The sequence below is a fragment of the Hypomesus transpacificus genome, chromosome 7, assembly GCF_021917145.1.
Source record: "Hypomesus transpacificus isolate Combined female chromosome 7, fHypTra1, whole genome shotgun sequence".
Classification (NCBI taxonomy): domain Eukaryota; kingdom Metazoa; phylum Chordata; class Actinopteri; order Osmeriformes; family Osmeridae; genus Hypomesus; species Hypomesus transpacificus.
In genome coordinates, this window is record NC_061066.1 from 7,441,032 (window position 1) to 7,469,022 (window position 27,991).

Genomic DNA, 27,991 nt, shown 5'->3' on the forward strand with positions numbered 1-27,991 from the left:
ACTTTACATTTTGACAAATTAAATTTATTCTCACACTGACATTGGAATCTGCTCACAAGATATTTACATAAAGCTGTGGTCAAGAACCCCAATTACAAATCCCATTATTGGAATACTTGGGTCTAGTCCACACTCCTCAGGAAGTGCTTCTGCTCTCTATCTACAGTATGAGATGAATTACAGGCACTGGTAATACACACTCACACACAAGCACACACACACGCAGCTTCATGGAAAACAATCCATATTGTGCAGGCCAAAGTGCACTAAATCCAGACTTCTGATGTTCTGAAAAAGGGTTCAGACGTAAGGACAGTAGGAAACGGAAGATTGGAACTTTGGAAGCGTTGGAACGGAAGAAGTTGTCGATATGTAACCTAAATAAATAAACATTTTACACAGAACAAAAACGATAAAAAACAGTTTCCGTTTTTCATGATTTGAGTAAGACCACAGAGGAAGTAAACTTAAGAAGTACAACAGGAACAGAGTAAACAACTCGTAATATTTGTTTGCGTATTGGACAGGAAAACATAGCACTTTGGCCACACAGAATGTTCTATGGAAGGTACAGGTATCACAGTATTCAAATCAAACTGGAGAAGATAACAGATGTCGGAAACCACGTGACACGACCCACATTCTCATTGATACGGCCTGACAGGAGTGGTGTTCCTTCATGGTGAGACAAGACGACATCTATGTGTCTACAGCAGAGGGTCTGAATGTAGTGAGACCCCCTCACGCCACACCAAGAACCACAGAGGGACGTGTGAATGTGTGTGTATGCGTTCCTGTCATATTGTGGGCTCTTGACGAAGGGAAATGTTGTCTGTTGCAAAGCTGGCCTCTTCTCCGTATGTTTGGTAGTAACTGTGTTGTGAGTCACAGTCCTTCAGTCTTTATCCTTCACCACAACAGAGCCATCTGAACACACAGCATGCAGAATATGGATTCTAGGGTTGGTGGGCTGTCAAGACCCTCAGTTTGAATGTCTTGCTGGTGGTTAGGGAGAGGGATGCATTTCATTCGTGGACCCTGAGATCCCCCTGCTTGAGATGTGTACCAACCCGCCTGTTATCTGATTGACATTTCCAGTCCAAATGACGTCATGGACACAATATGCCTCCACCTATCACCTTGCATCTCATTTGGGAGTCGGGGACTTGCTCTACTGAGCATGTGCAGAGTGAGTTTGTTATCGAGTCATGTCCAATCACAGCCAGGGTTTGGTGAAGCTGAGAGGGAATAAGGAATCAGTTGCTGAGCGATCACAGTGCTGGAGATTGCAGGTCTGGTCGTCTGTAGTGGAAAGTGCTAGTTCCTAGTTCTGGTCTTCTCCCGGAGTCCAGTTCTATCAGTGGACTTCCTTCCTTCTGTGCACTTTAGGCCTGCCAAATCTTCACTGTCCGGTCACTGTTACACACACACACACACAGTACATTTTAGGAAGCAGAAACGTAAAGAAGCAAAGCCGTATAGTAACACCACAGTTGATGTGGTCCACTCACTCTGACGCTGTGAAGACATGGCTGCTGTTGGTGGCCAAACCGTTGATGGGGCTGTCGTGTCCCCTCACCTCCCCTAGGGGTGCCAGAGAGTCAGCGTTCCAAAGACGCAGCAGCCCCCCTCTGCAGGCACTGAGCAGCACTGGGCTTCCGGGCACCACCCCCAGAGCACTCAACCAGTCTGCATGGGCGCCCGACACCTGCTGTTTGGAGGGGGGACACCATGTCAGCGGAGGAGGACACAAGAGCCCTCGACATCGCCAGCGCACAAACACCGAGGCGCCACGCGTACAAAGGAAAAAAACTGAGTTCAACGTGTGGTGTGTTGTATTTTTACATATATTCAACGGGCAAATGATGACAGATGATAACTTCTCCACAGCACACCTATATCAGAAGGGTTCACACTTCAAATATCACACATGTGCATGTGCATGTACCGCTACAGTAAACGGGACAGCGTTCCCTCAGGACTCCCTGTGGGCTCTTCATGTGTGTGAGAGAGCAGGCTACCTGCAGCAGGCGTTTGCTGGTCAGGTCCCATCTCTTGATGCAGGCGTCTCTGGAGCCGGTGTACAGGCTGTCTCCCTGCACCAGCAGGCTCTCCAGGCCCTCCTGGTGGGCAGGCTCGAAGCTGTGGCAGGACGTGACGCTGCCCTGGGCCCCCTCAGCCACCTCGAACATCTGGAACACACGCAGGGACACACACACGCATGCACGTACACACACACACACACACGTACACACACAGGCACACGTGTAAGGGCAGGCACGCACACACACACACACACTCATCCACGTGCCAGGTATGGTCGGGTCTTGGTATGTGTACCTTGATGTGGTGGTCCTTGGAGCCTGTGAAGACCACATCCTGACCGTTCCCCGTCTGGTCCACCGTGAGGCACATGACGGCGCCCAGGTGGCCGGTCAGCTTCCCCGTCGACACAAACCTGCCGGGGCCACAGTAGCAGGTCAGAACACCACCAGTACACTTTACAGTTTGAACCAACCACAGCTCAGAAGAGTAGCCTTTCACCACACACCTACAAGTGATGAGGATTTATAACACCACACCGACAGCTTACTAACATGAGCTTATCATCCTCGAAGTCAGAAGTAAAACTAGTCCGAACTAGACATAGTGTCAGAACTGATGGTTAAACACGGTCAGTTAGGATCCCTGTTTGAGCTACTCTGCTGTATCAGTGACAGGGCCAGGCGTGTGGCTCCAGCCTCCTTACTTCCTCAGGTCCCACATGCGGACAGAGTTCCCCGAGGCTGCGTATAGGAAGGACCCTGGGGGGTTCAGAGAGATCTGGTTGATCTGGTTCTCTCCTGGGGGGATCGTCAGGGACTTCAGAGACGCACAGCTGCCCCCTGTGGACACCTGGCCTGAAGACCTGGAGAACACACACACACATTAGGATAGCATCAGTATTAGGACACACAAAGATCAGTGTGTGTGTGTGTGTGTGTGGGTGGGTGTGTGTGTGTGTGAAGGCATATGAGCAGGAGAACTCACGTGAGTGTGCGTATACACTTGGCTGAGTCTCTGATGTCCCACACCTTGATGTAGGCGGTGGAGACGGTGAACACGAGGCTGGAACAGTAGCGGACTGACAACACACTGCTGGGGTGTTCACCCAGAGACATGATCTCCTGCCCGGTCACCAGGTTCCACACCTTACACGTACGGTCTGACACACACACACACACACACACACAGTTTAATAACAGCGTCATAGTAAATAGCCTGTGATCCCCAGACCTTGTGCTTGCTGGTTTGTCCAGTGTAGCTGTAGTGTGTGCGGGGGTGTACCTTTGGAGCCGGTGAAGAGCAGGTCGTCTGTGGCGTCCACACAGAGGACAGGTTTGGTGTGGCCCTCAGCCACGTGGACACACTGCAGCCTGGCAGCCCGGCTGCCTCTGGGGGTCGACACTGGGTTGATCACCCCTCTGGGGAGGGAACAGGACCCACTCAGCTGGTTAGGTTACCACTATCTATCCATACAGCTGTGCTGTTACCCTTCAAGTCTTGGACCGATGAGCAGATAGGTGTGACAAGACTGAGATGGAAGACTTACCTGTGACCTTCGAATACCGGAGACTCGTCCAATCTTCAATACAAAGAGAGAAAGTCAGTTTACTTACAGGGGGGAAAAACGTCAAAGAAGGTTCAGTTTAATTCTTTTGATTCAGATGAGTTAGTTTATCAGTGTTCTACTACTAGCTCAGGTGGGCATGCAGTGACAGTGAGGACAGTCACACCGATCTTACAGTGGTTTGGTGTCCGAGCCTTTGGCCTTGGCCTCCATGACAGGGGCTGTGTGTGAAGGGAGAAGTGTGGGCGAGATGGCGGGCGTGTGTGGGGGGGGCGTGGGGGTGTGTGTGGGCGTGTGTCCCCTCTCCAGCATCCTTCTGCGGGTCAGAGGGGAACGTTCCAGAGACCTCTTCTCAGAACATGTGGGAGACCTGGCTCCAGACCTGCACAGGAGGTGGGGGGGGCGGGGGGGAGGAGGTGGCAGAAGGATATAGAGTCAGCGACAAAATAGACAGGAATTGGCATTAAGGGGCATGGCAAGAGGGGGCCTGCAGGGGGGAAATAAGGGGGGTGGGGGAAGGGGCAGCATCAGAACATTAGAGGCAGATGAGGGTGTAACTGGACAGACTTACATGCCAGCTATCCTGGCAGACTGGGCCGAGGGTGAGACAGTGATGTCCCTGTCAAGGGTGAGTCCGGCCCCGGCCCCCATCTCCCCTCCTCCATCCTGACTCCCCCCCAGCCCCAGGGCCAGCAGGGGGGAGGAGGAGAAGTCCCCTGTGGGGGAGTCACAGGAGGGCTCCCCTGAGCTGGCGTACAGCAGCTCCATCTGAGTGGTGGTCCGCCTGCGGGCCTGTGGAGGCGATTGGTCAAATGAGTCAGTCAACCAATCACAATGAGTCAGTCAACCAATCAATCAACTACTTATTCAAATCGATTATGACCTCGGCCTGTCAGTGCAGTAGCCCATGACCCAGTACCTTGCTCCTGGGCCTGGACTCTCCACACAGCTTCATCAGGTCAGACGCCAGGGAACTGGGAACAGGGGCGAGCAGTTTGAACATTCAGCCTCCACCACTGTCCTACTGCCTGCTCAAAGCTTTGAGTCATGCTGGAGATACTTTAACCAGCTTCAGACTGTTAGTATCCACACATGACAAGGACATTTACCTTCCCTCTGTAGCAGGACTGGGCGTGGACTCATCACCACTGCTTTCATCTCCGTTCTCTGGTCCAGGGTAACACCAGGAGGAACACACACAGTGCCAGGTTACAGACTGCTCCCAGAGCTTCACAACACAACATCTCGTCTAAATGATAAAACTGCATCCTGCATGTAGAAAATCATATCGTACTACTGGAATCAATAATCTACAACCATAACTTTTAACATAGACCCTTTGCATGTTCTGAGAGTAGGCAGTGTTTTCCAGACTCATACAGTTTGGGTTTCAGTTCAGAATTTCACACACACAGGTCAGAGGTCAACGGTCTAGTATAGTGCAACGAGATATAAGCTAGGTGAGATTAAGGCCATGGTAAAAAATGGTTTTATTAGTCTGATGCAGTCCCTTCATGTGCATAGTCTTGTGGCATCCATCTTGATAGGGCCAGGGTACAGTAGTAGTGAGTGGGAAGGGAGGGCAGGATTACAGATTTAGGAGGATGGACTTACATACTAAACCAGCCAAGAACATTTTAAGCTATTTTAGAATGTTTGCAAATAGCCTACAATATATAATATGTACAAAATATGTCCTGGCTGTTGGACATGTGCTCAGCTTTAGACTAGTACTAATCTGTAGTAGTCAGATCCTCATAGTTGCTGACAGGTAGTTATCCACAGAGACAGAGAGAGAGACAGAGAGAGAGAGACAGAGAGAGACAGACAGAGACAGAGAGAGAGAGAGAGAGAGAGAGAGATAGATAGATAGATAGATAGATAGATAGATAGATAGATAGAGAGACAGAGAGAGAGACACAGAGAGAGAGAGAGAGAGAGAGAGAGACAGAGAGAGAGAGAGAGAGAGAGAGACAGAGAGAGAGAGAGAGAGAGAGAGTGTAAGGGGCACACACTCTCATGCAGCTCATGGAATTATATCCATGACCAGGTTAGTCTCTGATGAAGGAGGGAGGCTGGGGAAGGCTGTGGGAGGCTGGGGGAGGCTGGGGAGGCTGGGGGAGGCTGGGGGAGGCTGGGGAGGCTGGGGAGACTGGGGAGGCTGGGGGAGACTGGGGAGGCTGGGGAGGTGCCATGCTCTCTGGGGCAGCACTGTGCCATTCTCAATGACTTACCCACTGCTAGGTTACCTAGCTCTGTTTTAATACAGCCAAACAGAAAAACAAAACAACAAAGAAACCAAAATCAGACGTCAAACCAAAGATGGAAGACCGCTCACTTTATGTTCCAACTCAGCCTCAGGGCTCTCTGGTTAATGATATGTTTCCTTTGTCAATTACTACTTCCTTGTTTTTAACCAATCCCAAAGACACAAACAAGTAAATGGTGTTCTGTTGAACTTTTCCAGAAAGCAATAAATCTATACCGAGGCTGAACGCAAAATAAAGTGAAGATGAAGAGGTGGTTGAGTGAGTGAGTAAGTGAGTGTGTGTCTGTGTGTGTGTGAGTGAATGTGTGTGTGAGTGAGTGAGTGTGTGTGTGTGTGTGTGTGTGTGTGTGTGTGTGTGTGTGTGTGTGTGAGTGAATGTGTGAGTGTGTGTGTGTGTGTGTGTGTGTGTGTGTGAATGTGTGTGTGTGTGTGTGTGAGTGTGTGTGTGAGTGTGTGTGTGTCTGTGTGAGTGAGTGTGTGAGTGTGAGTGTGTGTGTGAGTGTGTATGTGTGTGTGTGTGTATGTGTGAATGTGTGTGTGAGTGTGTGTGTGTCTGTGTGAGTGTGTGAGTGTGAGTGTGTGTGTGTGTGTGTGTATGTGTGTGTGTGTGTGTGTGTGTGTACCTTGCAGAGCGTTCCCCAGCAGAGCGTCCAGCTCAGGGTTGAGCTCAGCTTTCTCCTTCAGCATGTGGAACAGCAGCTGGTTCTGGGTGGCACTGTTGATCTCTGTCTGTTTCAGCCTGCCCTCCATCACCTTCACCTGAGACTCCTTCTGAGCTGCCTGCAGACCCTGGGGGTGGAGGCGGGTTAGACACACGCTCACACACGCCAAATCTACGCTTAACTGCACGCACAGACACAGGGGAAGAAGGTACCTTGTTGATTGCCATGGAGATGAAATGGTCCAGCAGGAAGCGAGCCTCGGACAGGTTACATGAGCTGATCACTGCAATGATGTCCACCGTGTCACCTTCCTCCTACAGAGAAGCACATTCATCATCCTCCTCCTCCTCCTCCTTATGATCAGCATCCTCATCCTCCTCCTCCTCCTTATAATCCTCATCCTCATCCTCCTCCTTATGATCAGCATCCTCATCCTCATCCTCCTCCTTATAATCCTCATCCTCATCCTCCTCCTCCTCCTTATGATCAGCATTCTCATCCTCATCCTCCTCCTCCTCCTTATAATCCTCATCCTCATCCTCCTCCTCCTCCTTATGATCAGCATTCTCATCCTCATCCTCCTCCTCCTCCTTATAATCCTCATCCTCATCCTCCTCCTCCTCCTTATGATCAGCATCCTCATCCTCCTCCTCCTCATCCTCCCACCTTGGCCTCCTCCATCTGCATGATGTTGGCCTGGCACTCTGCGATGTTGTCGTTGATGTAGTCGATGTTGGCGCTCAGAGACTCCAGCTCCTCGTTCAGGGAGCCCAGGGTGCGGTCAGCGTCGGCCCCCTCTGTGGCCAGCTTCTCCCTCCTCCTGGAGACCTTCTCCCTGCGCCTGGTCAGGTCCTCACGTTGCTGGGAGAAGGAAGGGGGAGGGTGGGGGGGGGGGGGGGGGGCAGATGCCATGAAGTCACTGAGCCTACATTACAGCCTAATGCAAACTTTAGTTTAGGTAAACACAAACTGTAGCCCTCATCAAGGTCTCCACATTGAGAATTTGCTGTAGGTGGTGAAAATCCTGGTGTCAGTCAACGTGACTGTACTGTGATTGGCTACCTTGAGCAGGCGGTTCATGTCGGCCTCCATGTTGGAGATGGTCATCCTCTGCATGATGATGTCGATGACGCGGCGCTCCAGAGACTGCCACTTGGCCCGGGCTGTCCTGGTGGAGTAGGCACTGCCCATCCTCACTGGAGACTTCCTGCTGCACAGGGCAACAGAGGTCACACACACACACAGGGAAATATGTACACACACAAACACAAATACAAACACACAGGACATTGACAGGTCCACACACAGGTGAGCTGGTGTCCGTACCTGGGGCCGTTGGGGGCTGTGATCCCAGCAGGGTGGAGCCTCCCCAGGGTGGGGGAGGGGCGGTGGGAGAGCTCCTGGAGAGGCTCTGGCAGGCTCACCTTCCTGCTCACCTTCCCTGAGGCCGGCCTGGCCTGGCGTCTCAGAGCGGTCACCTGGAGGACACACAGCTGGTGAGCCCCACCATCCCAACCACATAGGCAGAAAGAGGCTCAGGCCTGTCGTTACCTCCCAACCGCAGCACTACCTCCAGCCCAGGCCCCAGCCCCTAGCCTCAGCCCCAGCCCCTAGCCTCAGCCCCAGCCCCAGCCCCTAGCCTCAGCCCCAGCCCCTAGCCTCAGCCCCAGCCTCGGTCCCTCACCTCCTCAGTTTTCCTCCTCAGGATGAGCTCCTGCTGCCTCCTCTGAGCCTCCATCTGTCTGAGCTGGTGCTCCTGCCTCCTCTGGTCCTTCTTCAGAGAGGCGATCTCCCGGTTCCTCCGGCACTCCGACACCCTGCTCTTCTCCTGCTGCTCCTTCATCTGCCGCATCAGACCCACCTGAGGAACACACCGGACCATGTGACCACCGGACGTGACCATCACACGCCACATGTTTACATTACACCAGACCATGTGACCATGTGACCACGGATCTCCCCTACCTTGGTCTTCTTCATCTCCGTCACGTCCTGCTGCAGCTTCTTCAGCTGCTTCTCGTACTGCGACTGGTTCTTCAGCAGGCGCCCGTGCTCCTTCTGGGCCGACTGCAGCTTCTGCATCTCCTTGTTCATGGAGCTCAGCTTCTTCTCGTACTCCGCCTTGATCTTCTTAGCCTTCTCCTCCGTGCACGTCTCCACAGAGCCTGGGGGGAGGCAGCGTGTCGTTCCACACTGTGTGAGTGTGGTTGTAAACGTGTGTGTGTGTGTATAGTTCCACAGTGTGTGTGTGTGTGTTGCGTACCCATGTTGTGCAGCACCCTGTCCCTCTCCAGCTGGGTGTCTCTGATCTTGCTGTGCAGCATCATCAGCTTCTGCTCGTACTGCTGTTTGAGCGTGTGCAGACGCCGCTGACTGTTCTCCAGCTCGTCAATCAGCTTCTGCTTGATGGCAATCTCACACGTGATGTTGGCAAGGTCCGCCTGGAAGTTCTCTGTCCACACACACACACACACAGATGTAAGACACATTGACACCCAGTCCTAATGGCACAGACACACCTCCACACTGACAGCCCCCCCCCCCCCCCTCCCACAGATAGAGAACACACATGTACCTTTCTCATCCAGTTCAGAGTCTGACTCGTCTGAACTGTCTTCTGCCTCCATCTCGTAGTCCTCCTCCTCAGCCTCTGCCTCGTCTGCTTCCTCATGGTCACTAGTCTCCTGTTCACACACACACAAACACACACACACTCTTAGCGTAAGAAGAGGGTTGTCTGATTCCTGATTATGAACAATAATTAATAAAGGATGTTGGACGTACCCCCTCAGCCTCCTCACTGCCTCTCTCCTGCTCGTTGTCTGGGACCTCCTTGATCACACTGCAATACAGACATGCTGACGTTACACATCAATACACCCCACAGGAGCAGGATCAATTAACTGTAAACTGTACATCCGGTTAGAACCTTGATCAGAACTCAAATCTGTGGCGTTGGTTAGGAGAATCACCCTTGGGGATAGTGTTAGTAAATGATTGAGTCCAGTCACCGATTGTGGCTCTGGGCCACCAGCAGAACTAAGGAGGGTTGGGGAGATGCTAGGGAAGGTCGGTCAAAGGTGCGGCACAGTAGCTAAGTAACTTCTGCACAGCTAGGCAGGTGATTGGATTGGTTTAGATGTTCTGGTTACAGGGATTGACAAATCACACAGCGTTGGGGTGAGAAGGGGTGAAGTGAGAGATTGTGAGTTGGCTCCCCCACCTCAGGACTGACAATTACCTGAAGGAGCAAAGGCTATGTTAGTTAGGAGAGGGATTAGTTAGGCTTGAGAGGGAGGGGCAAAAATAGACACACAATACTATAAGAGATGAGGGGGGGAGAGAGAGTGGGGGGGTGTGGTTCAAACCTGGCAGGTTTAACCTCCTCCTGGTGGCTTCTATCCAAAAGCAGCAGTCTTGTGGGTCAAAGGTCGGAAATGATGGGGGGGCAGAAGTGAAGTTGAAGATGAAGGTGGGGGTGGATGTGAGGGTGAGGATCGAGGCAGGTTATCAAGAGGAGAGAGAGAAAGAGAGAGAGCGACAGAAGACAGACCAGATGAGCTTCAGAGTGTGACACTGTTACCGTCTGCTGGATCATACGGTGTCTCTCTACCACTGATCTAAGGCTACAGGACTGCTGCCAACACAGGGAGCCCATGCCACCAGACCAAAGAAGGAAACAGAGAGAATGGGAGACCTTGACAAGGATATGGAGAGTGAGCGAGGAGAGAGAAAGGGACCCGTGTGGATCTGGAACATGACAGAGCTTGTTAAAAACTCATCATCATAAATGTTGTCATATTGGGGTGATTAGAGGAGACACTGGGAGAGATGAGTCTAATTACCCACAACACACCAGGACACGCTTCCTCACCCTGGCAACAGTGGAAATCCCCCTGGCCCCTTATCAGTCTCCTCTAACCCTCCCACCCCACGTCACCTCCGTCCAGCTAACAGTCTCAGACGGATTAAAGGCTTTGTTCAAAGATAAACTCATGTCTAGTTTACAGGGTGTGTTTGCATGGTTGTATGGGAACATACATATATATAATATATACATAGCTTGAAACCATAAATAACAATTTAAAAGCACAACGCAACAGTTCACAAAGTGCACCATGGCGATGGAATAACAACACACACACACACAGAGAGAGGCGCGCCTCAACAACAGCCAGCTCCAGTGTAGACTTCACCTCTTTTTCTTCTTCCTCTCTTTCTTCTTGAGTTTCTCCAGGTCTTTCTTGGCCAGTTCGATGACGTCGTTGGCCTCCCTCTCGGGGGCGAGGAGGGCAGGGCCGCCGTACAGCGAGGAGCGCGTGGAGGCGCGGGACAGGTTCTTGCGAAGGCCCTCGTTGACCGCCTCGCTCTCCAACAGCTTGGCTCTAGGGCGGTCGAAGAGGACGAGCACGTCAGCATACAGGGCTGTCACACAGCCAGCGTCCCGTGGTCGCAGGAGAGTTTGTGTTTATAGTAGCGCTGCTGCGGGTGCATTTTACCTGAGCTCCTCAATCTCCTTGATGTAGTTCTGAATCATGTTCCCAATCTCCTCATTGCCCTCACCTGGAAACAGGACACAAAATGAGCTTAGATTTAAAAATAAACTCTTTACTGAGCATTTTGCCCCGCCCCTTTCCCACCAAATGTTTCCACATCACTCGTCCCCCAATCTCCCCTGGTCCTCCCCACCTCCCCAGTGCTGCGGCCCCACGGGAGGCATACCTGCCCTGGCCAGGGTCTGGTTGACCTGGTCAGACACCAGCTGTGTGAGCCGGGCTCTCTGGGCGTCGATGGTCTCCTGCATGGCCTTCACCCTCACCCTCAGGTTACTGTTCTCCGTCTGCAGCATGGAGTTCTCCTGGACCAGATCGTTCATGCCCTCCATGCCGTCCTCACCCATCGTGCGCTTGCCCTGCACAGAAGAGACACGGGGGAGAGCAGGCGTCACATTCACCCAAGAAGTAAAACACTCCATAGAACACCCAGGAAGTAAAACACTCCATAGAACACCCAGGAAGTAAAACACTCCATAGAACACCCAGGAAGTAAAACACTCCATAGAACACTCAGGAAGTAGAATCCTCCATAGAACACCCAGGAAGTAGAATACTCCAGAGAACACCCAGGAAGTAAAACACTCCATAGAACACTCAGGAAGTAGAATCCTCCATAGAACACCCAGGAAGTAGAATACTCCAGAGAACACCCAGGAAGTAAAACACTCCATAGAACACTCAGGAAGTAGAATCCTCCATAGAACACCCAGGAAGTAGAATACTCCATAGAACACCCAGGAAGTAGAATACTCCATAGAACACCCAGGAAGTACAATACTCCATAGAACACCCAGGATCTGGAGCTGACTCAACAGGTACATGTACTATGATTTAATCCGTTCTCCCTCTATTCCTCGACCACAACCTCAATACCTTCCTCTCTCTTCCTCTCCATACCCCCTTCCATCCCACCTCCATCTCCCCCTCCCTCCCTCTCCCTCTCCCCCTTCCTCCCTCCCTCCCTCTCCCCCTCCCTCCCTCTCTCTCTCTCCCCCTCCCTCCCTCTCACCGTCCTGTACTCCATCAGCTCCATTTGCAGCCGGGCTATCTCCGTGCGCAGGGCGCTGATCTGCTGGCTGGCCTTGTCCTGGTTCACCATCACCTTGTTCTTGATGTTCCTGGCCCGGTTAGCGTACTTCAGGGAGTTCAAGGTCTCCATGAAGTCCCGATCAGACGGGCTGATACATGCTATCATCACTGTTTGGCTGGGAAAACACACACACAACATGCATGTCAGAAAACAATCATTTGACTATAGGAATAATTACAATTGACAATTGTGAGACTAAGTAGGCTAGATTATCAGGGATAATGATAAAGGCACAATCGCATCTTTAATTTAAATAGCATATACAGAGGTTTCCACCATTCATTTCTTTCCACCAGTGGGGTAGACCATAGGAGCAGCGGACAGGAAGTTCAGAACAGCATACAGGAAGTGAGACACACCTGTTTCCTCCCAGGGAGTCCTGTAACAGCCGGGTGAGTTTGGAGTCTCTGTAGGGCACATGGCTCGACCTCTTGCTCCTATCTCCCAGAGCACTGATCACGTTCCCCAGGGCGAGCTACATCACACAGGACAGATAGGAGAGAGAGATAATGGCTGTTTGGAAAAGGGAGATTCTGGCTGGAGTTGATGAGAAAGTTGTGAATGGAAAGTGACCATGCTATGGGTTGCTGCAGTCATTCATTCATTTCAACACAAATATGGCAATTTAATTTTACAACCAGCAGAGGGCAGTGTCACTCCTATATAAAGCTTTATTAAGACAACAGGTGGATCCCAAATATGACCAGCGACTGTATACCCGCCCACTATGTAACTCTGGCTACCACTTAAAACTGCTATTTAACCCTAACTGTACCGTCTCACACAAAGTGTTCAGACCAGTCTGGTCTGGTCCAGTCCAGTTAAGACCAAACTAGTCCAGACCAAACCAGACTAGTCCAGTTCAGTCCAGTCGTACCAGTCCACAGTTGATGGAGATGCCCTCCTTGGCTCTGTCCCCTGTGGCCCCAGTCCTCTTCAGCCTCTCAGAACCTGCCAGGTCCACAAAGTGGAATTTGGCCGTCAGCGTCTCAAACTCATTCATCTCTGACGAGCCGTTGGCCAGGCGGTTGTCTGTCTCGTTGTCCTGGAGAGCAGATCACAGGAGAAGGGATTACAAAAGAAATGTACAGACCAGACAGCAGGGAGAGACTGCAAACAAGCTAGCCTCCGACTCATGTTCAGCAAGACGTCAACGACTTTTAATAGTGCATATTGACCACAAGTACAGAGGCACATTGTAGCTGTGGATAAAGGCTGTGTCGTTGGGGGATGAGGGGGGAGTGGAGAGTGATATCATGCCCAGCTGGTGAGCTGCTCCCTGGGGAGCTGTGCGTGGGAGGTTGGGCAGCCCTGGTTCTGGTTGGCTCCAGTCTGAAGACCTCCAGCAGGCTCCAGCGTTGAGGGATGTGTGTGATGTGTGTGTGTGACGCGGGAGTGTTGCCCGTACGTTGTCGGGCGCGCAGACGCGGACTTGGCACAGGTGGATGGTGAAGATGGCGTGGGAGCGAGAGCTCTGGGCGTTCATCTGAGTGCTGGCCGTTGAACGACACAGAGCGCCCAGCTTCAGACACTGCATCATCTGTTAGAGGAGGGAGGGAGAGAGGGAGGGAGGGAGGGGGGGGAGAGGGGGAAGGAAAGGCAGAGAGAGAGGAATGGAGAAAGAAAAATGGCTTCTTAGCTCCATGAGAAACTTTCGTTTGCTTGATGATAAATATTTATGCCCATTACTTTCACAAGAGACATTTCTCCTTGTCCCACTAGTACAGACTACAGGCTAATGATCTGCTTTCATCTCTCCACCCTCGGCCTTACTGCTCCTGGGCCTAACTGGCTCTGACCTCGGCCTCTGAGGCGATGGTGCGGGTGGTGACCCCCACAGTGTAGATGCCTCCAGCGGCGTCCTCGTGGATCTTCACGTGGGACTTCTGTTTCCTGGCCTCCATGTCTCTGGTGGAGTCGAACAGGTCCAACACCTCCTCGTTGTAGAGCTGGAGGGAGAGCAGGGCCAGGAACACAGGAGGTCAGGACTTGCAGTAGCATCAAGGTACTAACAACGACAAAAAAACGACTAAAACGTAGAATGCATAGTTTACTAAATTCAGTTTTGCCACAAGTTAAAGATCATGATGCCCTTTCAAGATAATCATCTACTGCCTAACCTGAGAAGGTCCTTAGCCCTAGTCTCTATTGTACCAGCACTGTGCTAAGCTTCGTACAGTACCTCCAGGAACTGGGCGTTGATTTTGAACTCGGGCACGGGCCTGCCCTGCTCCGAGGCCGCCTGCTTGCGCTCCTCAATGCCCCGGAACAGGTGGCTGACGGCCCGCGGGATGATGCCCAGCTCATCCTCCCCAACGCTCACGTCAAACCCTGTGCCCATGGTGTACGTCTTCCCTGAACCAGTCTGCAGGAGAGAGACAGAGACAGAGACAGAGAGAGAGAGAGAGAGAGAGAGAGAGAGAGAGAGAGAGAGAGAGAGAGAGAGAGAGAAAAAAGGAGAAAGCGGGGGGGGGGGGGGGGGGGTAAAGAGAATGAGAAGACATCAGCAAAAAAAAATTATCTTTTATTTTTCCAGCGTAAAGAGGTGTGGTGGTGTGAGGGTGGGGAACAGGGCCTGCCAGGCTGAATGGGGGAAGGTCTTGGTCTGGGCAGAGAGACACAACTTAAGGCCTGCCAGAGCCCCGGCCCCTGATAGGTGGAGCCCCTGATGTATGCGAGCACCACTCTGGGGTTGGGGGCTCTATTGTCATGGCGACCACAAGAGGAATGCGATGCTGAGGCCAGAATCACACATTGGTCCTCTGCTCCCTGCCGAAAACCCTGAAAGAGACCCTGACAGAAGAGAGACAGAGAGTGTGTGTGTGTATGCGTGTGTGTGTATGCGTGTGTGTGTGCGTTTGACCCACTGAACCCCCTAAAAGAGTCCCTGACAGGAAGACAGGGGGGGCTGAGAACAATGTAGCGAGGGAGGGAGAATGAACTGGGCACAGAGGAGGATAGACAGACAGAGAGAAAAAAAAGAGAGATTAGAGAAAGGAAAGGAGTGAAAGGCTTTTTGGCAAGGCTCCAACTCAGTGCCCCGGAGGGAGCGCTGGAAGAGAAGAAGAAGAAAAAAGACTCCAAACACAGCCCATGCCAGACTAATGAAGGTGAAGGTGTAAACCAAAAGCAGAGGAGTAAATCTTGCGAGCCCATTAAGGCCTGGGGATGGGTAGTGTTGCAACACGCCTGCTGATGGTGTTGACTGAGGCTTCACTGCCTGTTTGCTCGCCCTCACGTCACATGGGAAAGTAGCTCCAGCTAAACGAAGGGAAGAACCCACAACCACTTTTCAATTCCTCCCAGTAAGGCACAGTCAAGTGGCCAAAAGAATTGCACACAATCTTTTCCGGCGATTATCATTTAGGATCAGTGTTGCGTGTTCTGTTGACTGAGTGTCTGTCGAAACAGGTGTATGTTTTTCTCACAGGTGCATTGGGATTTCCTGTGTACTTACATTATTCACTCATCAATAGAACTAGTCACTGGATACTAGTTAGTATGTTCTCATGTGAGCTTGCTATTAATACGAGATGATAGTGTCAGGGTTAATAGATGTTCGGGGTCAGGAGAAAGTACTGGCTAAACGTCCCTTGTCATGACCACAAGGATAGCGCCAACTATGATCTCTCTAGTCTGAATGGGGTCATGGGTTGGGAGCTGTGAATCTCTTTCTCTGCGACTGTTGTACAGACATTATTGCCTGACTGTCACTGTCTATGTTTACATTCCTGTGCCCTATAAAAGATGGTCCTCCGGCCTTCAGAGCCGAGAGAGACATGATTGAGACCTAAGCCTGGTCTGGTGTTGTCATTTATTGTCAGAGTTCTGGTTCTCTCCAAATAAGCAGATTGATAATACTTATAAAAATCCAGAACTCAACTGAACTTAGTCACTTTGTTTATGAAGAAACGGTCATGACACTTTCTTCATCAGCGTACAACGTGGTTTGGTGTCTAACCTGGCCGTAGGCAAAGATGGTGGCGTTGTACCCTTCGAAGCAGCCCTCGATGAGCTTCTCGGTGCAGTCGGCGTAGATGCTGTTCTGCTGGGAGTCCATGTCAAACACATAGTCGTACGTGAAGGACTTGTCTTTACCCAGAATCACCTGGGGCTCGCCAGGCATGACGTACGTGCAGATGTGACATCCCTCGATCTTCTCTTTCGCCAGCTGGGGACGAATCCTGGGGGAGAGAGAGAGAAATAGAGAGAGGTAGGGAGAGGGAGGGAGAGGGACAGAGATTGAATACACATCTCTTACTGGGCCTTCTTCACAGATACATTTAGTACCATCAGCTGCTTCGGTTGATGAAAAACAGACCACTTAATTCGCTACATTCAGATGCAGAGACACATCTAACGAGCTATTGATCTGTCCCCGCACCAGCCTCATTGGCCTGATGTGTTGACATGTTAAGTGGTGGTGGTGCGCAGCCCTCGGCTGTACAGGTAGTAAACTGCTCTCCACCTCCAGGAGCACGTATAGCACCCCTCTCAAGCAGAGCTGGCTGTGCTCTTACTGTATGATGGGATCACACAGTAGAACCACTGTAGCATTTCTGATGTTTTTCTTCCCAGTTTAGATGGTAATGAACTCAGAATATGCCGTTTGGGTGGACTACAGCCTCTGTGTGCGGGAGGCGATGTGTGTGTGTGTGTGTGCAGGAGGTAACGTGTGTGTGTTTGTCTCTCAGAGAGAGGACATTGCCAGTACACTCCCCAGCAGCCACATACACAGAGCAGTCAGTGTTCACTGCCCCTGAGAGAGGGAGATGGAGAGAGAGGGGGAGAGAGAGAAGTGGAAAGTGAGGAGGAGAGAGAGATGGAGAAGGTGAGCTCTACTAACATGCTAGGTAAACAGTCCCACCCTGACTGGTATTACCCTCTGTAAGTTTTCTTCAAAATAAATACATTCACATGACATCACTTCCTCCTGTGCGGTTCCTGTTCCTGTTGCAGCCCATTAGTGGACTAACTGTCCCTGTGGGGGGGAGGGGGGGGGGAGCTAACAGATCATTCTTACACCGTCTACTGTCTGCTGTGTATGTTTTGTGTTGGCAATGTGTTTGTGTATGTTTCAAGATGTGTGTGCAATGATGTGTGCATGCTCGAGGGTGTGTGTGTGTGTGTGTGTGGCCACAGTAATGTAATTGTGTGTGTGTGTGTGTGTGTGACATCAGATCCCAGCTATTTAGCGTCCCCTCTCTGGGATTACACTGTGAATGAGACAAGGGGAAAGAGCGAGAGAGGGATGAGAAGAGAGGTGGAGGAAAGACAGAGGATCTATTATCAGTAACATTACACCTCCAGGACATGATGTGGGGCATTCCTTGCTTCTAATGAAAGTAAAGGACTGGGATACATGGTTGGGTTTGTTGTTTGCAGATTCTCCTACTGATGACGTAAGACTAACAGAATAACACTTCACCAGTGTGTGAGTCCAGTCAAGCCCTGTGACATCCCCTGTGTCTCCCAGAGAGAGAGAGACAGAGAGAGAGAGAGAGAGAGAGAGAGAGAGAGAGAGAGAGAGAGAGAGAGAGAGACAGACAGAGACAGAGAGAGAGAGAGAGAGAGAGAGAGAGAGAGAGAGACAGAGACAGAGAGAGATTTGTTGTGTGAGAAAAGAACATTGTGACAGAGAGTTGTAAATAACATTAGAACTACATACAGTTGTAATTCTTGTGTAATTTGTTTAGAACCGGTTAGAACTCCCAATGCTCCCTTTGACTGCTGGTACAACTATACATTCTATTCTATAACAGTTCAAAAAGTGCCTGATTATGAGACAGTGTGTACATGGTGTGTGTACGTGGTGTGTGTACGTGTTAGTGAGTGATTCATTTCACAGAGAGCAGCTTCACGTAGAGGCGTTCAGAAGGCCTAGAGCCTGGGGCTCGTGTAAGCTCCCACTGGCTGCATGGGGGCTGCTCTCATACAGACACACTCTGTGTCCACATCCAACTACGAGCACCAAACCCTCTCTCCAGTCACACAGGAGCTGCTGCTGCTGCTGAGGAAAGCTGCACTGGGGGACATAACGCTGACACACACACACACACAGTTACCCCTCCAGCTAACCTGAACACAGACCCTTAGACCTTCTGCTATCTAGCACACAGGGCCTGAACCCAGGGAGCAGAGGGACCTTGCTCTGATAACAACCACGTGGACGTATCCTCCCTGACAACCCAGTGACCCGGCCCAGGGCTTAACCTGCTCCCTGGGGCAGAGCAGGGCTCGGGGGGGGGGGGGGGGGGGGGGGGGGGGGGGGGGGGGGGCCTGGGCGGGCTGGAGGCAGGCTGGGCAGAGGTTGTGGTTCAGAGAGGTAGGGTGCAGATCACTGAGCACTCCTATGAGATGAAAGGTTGACACACACACAGACGTCCACACACACACACACATGTTCAGCCATAGGAGCTCACACACACACTCTTCCTGTGTGACAGATTCGGTTAAACTCATGTTGTCGGCTTCATTATAGCGATTCCAATGACAGCCAGGAGCAGAGCCCTCCCCAACTCTCCCTCAATCACTGACCAATCACAGCCTAAAGAATGAGGGGGACCGAGACTGATTCGCAGAGATCTACAGGGCCACGTCAGGTTATATAATAGGAATGGAACGCTCCAAATCCAGCGAATGCTAGAAATATGCATGCCATTAGGATGGTAATACCCCTGTAGAAGGACAGCTCTCTCGCTCTCTCCTAAACTCCAAAGCAGCACCTCCTTTACAAATACGTTCTGGGTGACAGAGTTATCTGGGGCACTCTCTCTGTGGCCGTTGTAGACACAGACACACACACAGTGACCTGGTTCAAAGGGCGGCAGCAGCATGGTCACATTTTCAGGCCCAGTCTAATCTGCTCTTAAACCAACATACTTCAGAGAGCTGCTCTCCAGCCTCTGGTCTGGCAACAGAAGCTGGGGGGGAGGGGGGGGGGGCGGTACTGACCGCAGCTACTGACCCCAGGTGACCAACACTTGACGTCCTGCTGACTACTGTCCATTGGCTGACCACAGAATGGCATAGAAGGTTTTTCACGTTGATATCAGAGGAAGATTTGTGGTAGTCTATGTATTATGCAGGAACTGTGGTTCAAGGCCTCCACTGAAAAGCTGATATTGTGGTATTTGAGACACGTATATTGGATATGAGTGAGTCGGCGTAATTGTCCTCATCTTGCTGACTCACTGAGCTGGGAGGAGTGGCTGACTTCACACTCTCTTCCTCACTCTGAGCCAATCATAGTAAAGGGGGATGCTGACGTTGTCCCTCTACACCAACCACAGAGAGCGCTGAGTCACTCTGCGTCCTGACAGAGCGCAGAAGCAGCAGTGGCCTCAGGCATCATCTAATCACCTGTCGGATGTTGTCCCTCATCTCTGGGCTAATCCAATCCCAGACCCACAGACAGACACACAAGGCCATCCATCAGAATCATGAGAGAAATAGAAGCTGGACTCGTCTGGACCACAGGAAGAGCAGCACTTATTTACAGTACTGTCTCCTCCACAAACATGGAGAAAGAAACATTTAGGCAAAGGTCAGGGGTCCAGAGCTGTATATCAAATTCAGTAGAAAGCATGATCTCAGACAGGCAACAGCAAGGTAACAAGCCACGACCATGCTGTAGGAAACATTAGACCTTATGCTCTCGTCTCCTGTGTGTGTTCAGAGCTGAGAGGAGGAAGGAGATCCAGAAAGTTCCACAGGGGTCCAACAGGAGGTGAACTCCTGTCCTGTGGGCGTGGTGATGGAGGTCTGGCCGGCTCCTCAAGGTTGGAAACACTCAGCTACTGACGCTGATGAGGCCTGCCAGGGTTAATGAGAGCTCACCCCACACCTTGCACTGCGCGCACACACACACACACACACACACACACACACACACACACAGCAGAGCAGACCAATTCACACACGCCCACATTCTGAACATACACACCCACACACACACAATGTAGACAGTTACTAAACTAGCTCTGTCTCACAGCAACTGTTTTTATGTGTATCCCACGCAAACTCAGTCACACACACAAACACACCGTTCCATGCTTTATCTTGAGTAGAACATGTTGAAAGGTCTGTTTAAAAGGGTGAATGCTGGACAGTTTCTCCATTCTTCAGGAATAGGTACCTGGAGGAAACATGATCTCTCCAAAGCTTTCATACAAACACCTTTCCCTCCCTCTCTTTCACCTCTCTCCCTCCCTCTCTTTCCCCTCTCTCTCTCTCTCTCTCTTTCCCTCCCTCTCTCTCTCTCTCTCCCTCCTCTCTATGCCCTCCAGAACCTCTCTAGAATGACGTCTTTATGTAACAGCCGACAGGCTGGAAGAGAGGCAGCTGGGAAAGACAGGTTGACCTAGCCAGGTTGTGTAACCTGTTCTGGCCTGGTTGGGAGTGCAGCAGGCCTGGCCCGGGTTAGCACCCACCCCAGGGGCAGGAGGAAGAGGAAGGAGAGAGCGAGAAGGAAGTCAATCGGATGGGAGGATTTCACTATTCCACTGTTATCATCAGGACACGACAGGATGATTGTGTGTGTGTGTGTGTGTCATCCTCCCATTTTCCATTTCCCTTTCTTTATGCAAGTGTCGTCCGTTGTCACATGGTCACTGAGCGCGTGTGTGTACACTGTATGTCCTGTACAGTATGTGTGTCTATAGTGGGTTAGGTAACTAGACAACAAAAACTTCTATATTAACGTTTGGCAAAATGCACTTATATAACGCGTATGGTCTTAAGGAGTCATTGATGCGTGCGGTGCTTTCTGTGTGGAGGGTCACTGAGCCAGCAGCTGAGGACAGGGTCCCTCTGCCCCGGCTGAGGACAGGGTCCCTCTACCCCGGCTGAGGAGAGGGTCCTTCTGCCCCGGCTGAGGAGAGGGTCCTTCTGCCCCCGCTGAGGACAGGGTCCTTCTGCCCCCGCTGAGGACAGGGTCCTCCTGCCCCCGCTGAGGACAGGGTCCTTCTGCCCCCGCTGAGGACAGGGTCCCTCTGCCCCGGCTGAGGAGAGGGTCCTTCTGCCCCCGCTGAGGACAGGGTCCTTCTGCCCCGGCTGAGGACAGGGTCCCTCTACCCCGGCTGAGGAGAGGGTCCCTCTACCCCGGCTGAGGAGAGGGTCCATCTGCCCCCGCTAAGGATAGGGTCCTTCTGCCCCGGCTGAGGAGAGGGTCCCTCTACCCCGGCTGAGGACAGGGTCCTTCTACCCCGGCTGAGGGTCCCTGTCCTCAGCCGGGGTAGAAGGACCCTGTCCTCAGCGGGGGCAGAAGGACCCTCTCCTCAGCCGGGGCAGAGGGACCCTGTCCTCAGCCGGGGCAGAGGGACCCTGTCCTCAGCCGGGCCAGCAGGGCTGGAAGAGGGGCTCTCTGTGAACAGCCTCTCCATTGTTCCCCTGTTGGGAATCAGGATCAAAGGCCTTTTGCTGTGTGATTCTCGTCAGTTCTCTCCAAGAAACAGGTTCCAACAAGTAGTTCCACTGAGACAGCAGAATAAAGCAGATTATCAACACCACAGTTTTATTAATCCTGAGGGAAGCTTTTTCTCGCCTAAATAAAATCAAACAGGAAAATGTTTTTTTCCTTAAGTGTTCATCCTAAAAGGATCTTTGACTAAAACACACTGCCCCCCTCCCCTCCCCGCCCCCCCTCCCCGCCCCCCACAGACTCACTCAGCCAGACGGGTGATGTCACTTCTGTTGCCAAGGCTGTCTGAGGAGGACGAGGGGGGGGGGTGTGGGAGAAGCAAAAGACAACGGGTGCCGACTCAGCATTCTAGAATACCCCCTTGCTTCTCACTCACTGGCCCTGGACTGGCCTAGCCTTGGTGTGGTTTGGCCTGGCCTGATCTAGTCCAGTCTAGTTTGGTGTGGTTTGGCCTGGCCTGATCTAGACCAGTCTAGCTTGGTGTGGTTTGGCCTGGCCTGATCTAGTCCAGTCTAGCTTGGTGTGGTTTGGCCTGGCCTGATCTAGTCGAGTCTAGCTTGGTGTGGTTTGGCCTGGCCTGATCTAGTCCAGTCTAGCTTGGTGTGGTTTGGCCTGGTCTAGTCTAGCTTGTTCTGGCCTGGTCTGAGAGTGTGAGAGTGGCTGGACTGAGCTGCATGCTGAATAAGTGCTGCCGTCCACACAGAGGGCCATCCCCCTGTGTCGGGGTCACTGCCCACCACACGGACTGCTTCCTAGGTCAGAGGTCACCTTGCAGCTCTGGAGGAGGACAGGAAGAGCAGGCGGGGGCTGTCCCACTCAGTGTGTCAGCTGGGGGGGGGGGGGGGGGGGCTGGGGACAGACGGACAGAGGGCTGACTCCTTCCCTAACGCCTGTCACCGCTGACCAACAGCTGGAAACATTCTGTTGTGACAAGAGAGCGGTCCAATACAGCATCCCACACTGGCACGCAGGGCACATCTGCTGTTGAAATAGCAGATAAGAGAAGTTCAAATGGGCACAGGAACCATGTCAGTGGGATATTTCAGATGGAAATTCCAGCCGTTAATAATATGAATGTTTGACATGGCACAGTCAAGGTAATGAATGATCATTGCTGGAAAACGATGTGTGGGCCCCATTCCTCTGGTGTTGGGAGAACATAACCGGCCTTGGCCAGGTCCCTGGGCTGGCCGTGTCGTTTAGAGAATCTCCACAGAACCACGGTGGTAAGGTCATGGTTGGGTGGTTTTGGAGCTGGTGGTGTACTGTCCTTGTAATGTGGTCTAATGACGTAGTTTGATTCTTTCTCTCTCTCTCTCTCTCTCTCTCTCTCTCTCTCTCTCTCTCTCTCTCTCTCTCTCTCTCTCTCTCTCTCTCTCTATCTCCATCTCACTCTCTGTCTCTCTCTATCTCTCTCCGTCTGTCTCTCTCTCTGTCTTTCTCTCTGTGTCTTTCTCTCTGTCTCTCTCTCACTTCTCTCCCTCTCTCCAGGGACTAGTCTATGTAGGGGGTTGAGTGTAGCTCAGCAGTAATATGAATACAGCACATTAGCTATGTAAACTGAGGAACAGTGGGTAAAGCACACACACACACACACGAACACTGCAGTACAACGTCACAGGCATGGGTTGTGACCTACACAGAGGTAGCCACAGGGTGTGCAGCAGGTGTAGGACCCTGCCACAGTAGGCTAGCAGTCTACCACAGCCCTCTATCTAGGTGGCATGCTGGTTATTGAATAGCTAACTAGAGTTGGCTATATCACATGACAGAGTGGTTGGCAGATGGTTTGCATGTCTTTGTGTTTCGGATCACAGCACCTTCCTCATTAATATTGATGAGAAATGGAACACAATAGCGTTTTTCCTGTTCAGAAGCAGCAGTTGGACTCTGCTCTTTAACATAATCCACCCTAGGCCAGGAACAAGGGGAGGGGTCAAGCTCTGTTCAGACCCACCAATAGGAGAGCTCCAGAAGAGAAGCATTGTGGGAGACTGAGTCCAGAGCTGCAGTTGCAGGGTTCACTTGACAGTAAGACAGTTATACTAACCATTAAGATGTGTTAGCTGTTCTTAGTGTCTAAGTTTTGGCTAGGTTTGTATAGTGACTAATAGACTTATTTCTCTGCTATAATGGATTAAAACCATCATCTCACAAAGGCTAACTCAACTGTCATCCACTTAAAATCTGCTTCTAAGATGAACCACCTGAAACTGTAGACTCTTCTACCAGCACAGACGACCGTGGCTCCACGCTGTGAATAATTAAAGCTACACTTGAAGGAGATCGATGTACAAACTCACCGGTGTGCCTGCTTGGGCATAACTTTACGACACACACTTACTAACTACATTGCTCAACCCAGTTTAAACTGACAGGAAACGTGAACGCTTCTTCAGGTGCTCCTTCATGCTGCCATTATGACACAGCAGAAACAGGTGCAGATTGAAAGGAAACCGTCTATATAAACATACATCTATTCACCCCACCGAAGGTCACAATAAGACTTTATTATGAGTAGCCACAAAGACACCCAGGTCCACGCCTCTTAGCAGTTCCTGTAAACACACACGCACGCACACACACACGCACACACTCCGCTGTCAAAGACTCAGACAGATGGACTGTTACATAAGCAAGCAGCACCTTAAGCTGTGACATGTTCGCAGGGACTGAAGGTAGTACTGAGAGAACACCGGGCGAGCAGCAGGAACAGGCCGTGTGGATGACGCCAGGTGCCTCGTCTAAGCACGGGAGCGTATGAAGCGCATGTGACCTGTGTGGCTGCCTAGGGGTCAGGTCCCAGTCAGTGCTGTGTTTATCTGCCGTTCCACGTGTTCCCCTCCTTTCCACTACTGAGGTAATCCGACGTTCCTCTTCAGTACCGCACCCGAGAACCACGTTCGGTTAAGACTTTGAGACTTGGACTTAACAAAAGATGTGGTGCTTCTGTGCTCACACCCCGACACTTTCCGTGTCCTGTTCATTAAGTCCTACATAACAGCATTACTGTGAGAACAGCCCATTCGAGCCTCTTGCTTTGAAGCAAGGATAAGGAACGACTCTGTGCTAACAGACAGCATTAGCCCAACAGGCACAGACAGGCTCTGTGTCTCACAACAGCTATAGTGATTACTGAACACTCGGGCAGAAACAAAAGCACCATTTCAAACTATTAGAAATCAGTGAGAAGCTGTCAGTTGAAGTATCTTAGGAGTGCTCACGCTGATAATGCTGGTATGTTGCATCTCAGAAATCATTTGTGTTGCCATGGAGGTAAATCTTAATAAAACATCAACACACTGCAATGAAAGGAATTGTGTGTGTGGTGTGTGTGTGTGTGTGTGTGTGTGTGTGTGTGTGTGTGTGTGTGTGTGCGTGTGTGTAGCTATGCATACACTCTGACAACTACGATAAATCCTCAAGACTAATGTGGCGTGGCGTTGCTACGGCAAATTTGAAGTTGTAAAATACAACCGGACGATGTTTAAACATTAAAATGGATTCAATACAATACTGCTAGACATGCTGGCAGGCCGACAGCAAACATGACATCACCAGGTCCTCAGACACAGAGATTAGGACGACATTCTCTCAGCAGAGCTGCGGCCGTAGAACAAGCTTACACAATCACAGAGACCCAGCACAGACGTACTAGACCCCTGACGATGTCATCTGGTGTGAGTGTGTGTGTGTGTGTACTCATGTGTGTGTGTGTAATGTTTGAGTCATTGAGTGTACATTTGTTCTTAGTAGATCTCTTCTAATTGGTGAGTGTTCTCCTGATAGCTGTGCTAGAACAGGCCAGGCCAGGGGGGGGGTTAGGTCTGCCAGGGGGGGGCAGTATGGACTGATCAGCTTACAGACCTCCAGGATTAGTGACGAGGCACTTTCCCCGTCTCCAGCTTCGAACAGCAGGGGCCCCCAGCTGCCCAGGTGTCATGGGAGGGTTATGGAACATCCATCAACACCACCAATATCCCTCAACCCCTCCTCTTACCACACAGTTTACATTTATTTATTCATTTTATCCCAAGCGACTTCCAACAGAGAGCTTTACAAAGTGCATAGGTCACTGATAATAACAACAAGATAGCCCCAAAAACATTGCGGGTAGCCAAAACATGAAGCACATATTGTGAACAAACAACCACACAGTTCCCTCGTTCACTGATTGGCTCTGCCTTGACATGACCAGGTGACCTGAGAGAGTATCTTCTCCTTCAGACTTCGGGACGTGTACCAATACTATCAGTTTTGGGACTTGGTTGACGTAATCACTGATCTGATGTGAGCAGTGGAGATAGCTACATCTACATCTTCACAATCACCAGTCAGCTTGTAGGGTGCAGACTGTCTGAACCCCACCCACAGGAGGGAGGGATGTGAGGCCTGACTGTTGATTAGGAGCAACTGACTAAATAACGGGTTTATAGAGAAAGAGAGATAGAGAGAGAGAGAGAGAGAGAGAGAGAGAGAGAGAGAACAAGCAAATGAGTATACAGTGTAGCACATAATTTATGAGGAATGCTTTCTACGAGGATACAAAGGCATAGGATACAGAGTTTCACACATGAACACACACTTGTATCTGCATATACAGGGGGTCTGTCACTGTCTAATGTGTAGATAGTGTTTCTGACGGAGCAGTGAGGCTGTTAATGTCCAGTGTGTAGATAGTGTTTCTGGAACCCCTATCCAGATATTATTTTACAAAAGCCAGTTTGCAATTTGTGCAACGTTAACAAAATGTGTTAAACACATCAGTTATTTTCACTACGACCTGTAATGGTGAATTTGATTAACATGAAATAATATGTTTAGATAAAGAAGATTAAATAAAGAAACGCTAGTGCATGTTGTCACGGGGACGTGCCTCTGTCCCTTTGCCTTATGATTAGCTGACCTCTGAATGTCTCTGAGCGAGGGAGGGAGGGAGGGTAATACAGAGTGAAAGTGAAATAGAGAGAGAGAAAGAGTGAGAGAAGAGAGAGAGCAATCTACTGAGACTACTGAGAGAGTGAGATACTGTCGGAACATAGAGAGAGTGTGAAACAGAGAGAGAAACAGAGGTTAAGAGCGATAGACTGAAAAACTGAGTTGAAAGAGAGCGAGAGAGAGAGAGAGAGAGAGAGAGAGAGAGAGAGAGAGAGAGAGAGAGAGAGAGAGAGAGAGACAGCAGGCCAAGCAGCCAAGCCTGTTGCTGAGCCCAGACAGTGGGTAGGTAAACAGTCCTTGGTCAAAGTCTGGATGTTGTAACTGGAGAAAGGGCGTCCAGGGAGATGGAACCGAAGATGCACAAGGCTTTGTCTCTCTGCTCTACAGGTCCTTCTCACATGACATTGCATATTTACATCTTTCAAACACACACACACATGCGAACACACACACACACACACAGTTGGGCTGTCACAGCTCCCTGCTGTCGGCCCCTCCTGCCATGCTTGTCTATTGTATCATAGCATTACATTGATTAGTGTATTGATTTGTTATACATCTCTGCGGTCTGGTTTGGTCTGTCTTCCCCCCCAGTACACTCAAAACACATCATCCACAGTCTTTGAGAACAACAGACCTCGAGCTAAAATCAATCAATATTTTGCAGGAAGTAGCCTATATAATTCACAGTGAAAAGAATAGCAAGGTAAAAGTAAAATCGTTCTGTAGACTAGGCTTCTGCTGCAGCTTATCCCTGTTCATTCATGAATCCTTATCCTCAGCATGTCTTCAAAACAGAGACACTAAGTAGCCTACTGTCAGCATCGACAAAGGGATTCCACGGCATGGAAGCGACCACATTTTGGCTGCAGGATGTTGCGATTCTATTTGTTGTGTTTAATGTATCAGAATGAATGAACTCGCCTATGCTTGTACACCCACCGTAGTGGTTTTGTGCAACTACTTCGACTAGGCCTCCAACGCAGCGTTTACCAACACCCGGCATGCTCACAATAAGAACAGGTAGATTTTAATGGAGAGGCGTGACCAATATGAGCATCTCTCCATTGGAAGAGCGATTCCTCTGTCTTACCTCAGGGCAACTCGCACAGTACTTTCATCCTGTCCGCTTGTCATTGTGGCACAGGGTCGTTGTGCCTGGACAGGCGGAATATAAATAGCTTGATTTTCTTTTCCTTTATCGGCTTACGGACAACGTCGTCCCCAAGGCGCATGAGCCACGGTCCAGCTATTCTCCTTGAAAAGAACGTATCATTTTAAAACGTGAAGGTTACTGTGCTTATATCCTCTAGTATTATCCTGTCACACCACATATTCGGTTCAGGTACAACCAGCTCAGAGATCACGTCTTTAAAGACATGGCTTTATTCCCAGTATGTGCTTGCTTGGAGCCTTGCGGATTGGAACAGAGCCGATACACTTGC

The 27,991-nt window shown here is 50.8% G+C and overlaps 1 protein-coding gene across 4 annotated transcripts; it reads right to left on the bottom strand.

The window, feature by feature from the left end:
• LOC124469513 (kinesin-like protein KIF21A) lies at positions 1–27,991 on the bottom strand. 4 transcript variants are annotated; one of them, XM_047022858.1, is made up of 34 exons: positions 27,640–27,991; positions 16,149–16,371; positions 14,370–14,552; positions 13,987–14,136; positions 13,596–13,727; positions 13,065–13,232; positions 12,547–12,662; positions 12,107–12,302; positions 11,264–11,453; positions 11,041–11,104; positions 10,738–10,926; positions 9,910–9,957; positions 9,326–9,383; positions 9,117–9,225; positions 8,805–8,993; positions 8,507–8,706; positions 8,226–8,402; positions 7,868–8,019; positions 7,604–7,748; positions 7,208–7,402; positions 6,754–6,855; positions 6,503–6,668; positions 4,720–4,777; positions 4,530–4,584; positions 4,182–4,402; positions 3,786–3,992; positions 3,593–3,625; positions 3,328–3,464; positions 3,031–3,205; positions 2,750–2,908; positions 2,341–2,458; positions 2,022–2,192; positions 1,512–1,711; positions 1–1,416 (listed from the first exon to the last, which is right to left on the bottom strand). In XM_047022858.1, the coding sequence occupies exons 1-34, from the start codon at positions 27,681–27,683 to the stop codon at positions 1,386–1,388; spliced, it is 4,761 nt and encodes a 1,586-aa protein (XP_046878814.1). In that variant the 5' UTR covers positions 27,684–27,991; the 3' UTR covers positions 1–1,385. The 4 variants fall into 4 exon arrangements, with proteins under 4 accessions (XP_046878814.1, XP_046878813.1, XP_046878816.1 ...); XM_047022857.1 differs by having other exon boundaries at positions 7,604–7,751; XM_047022860.1 differs by lacking the exon at positions 9,910–9,957.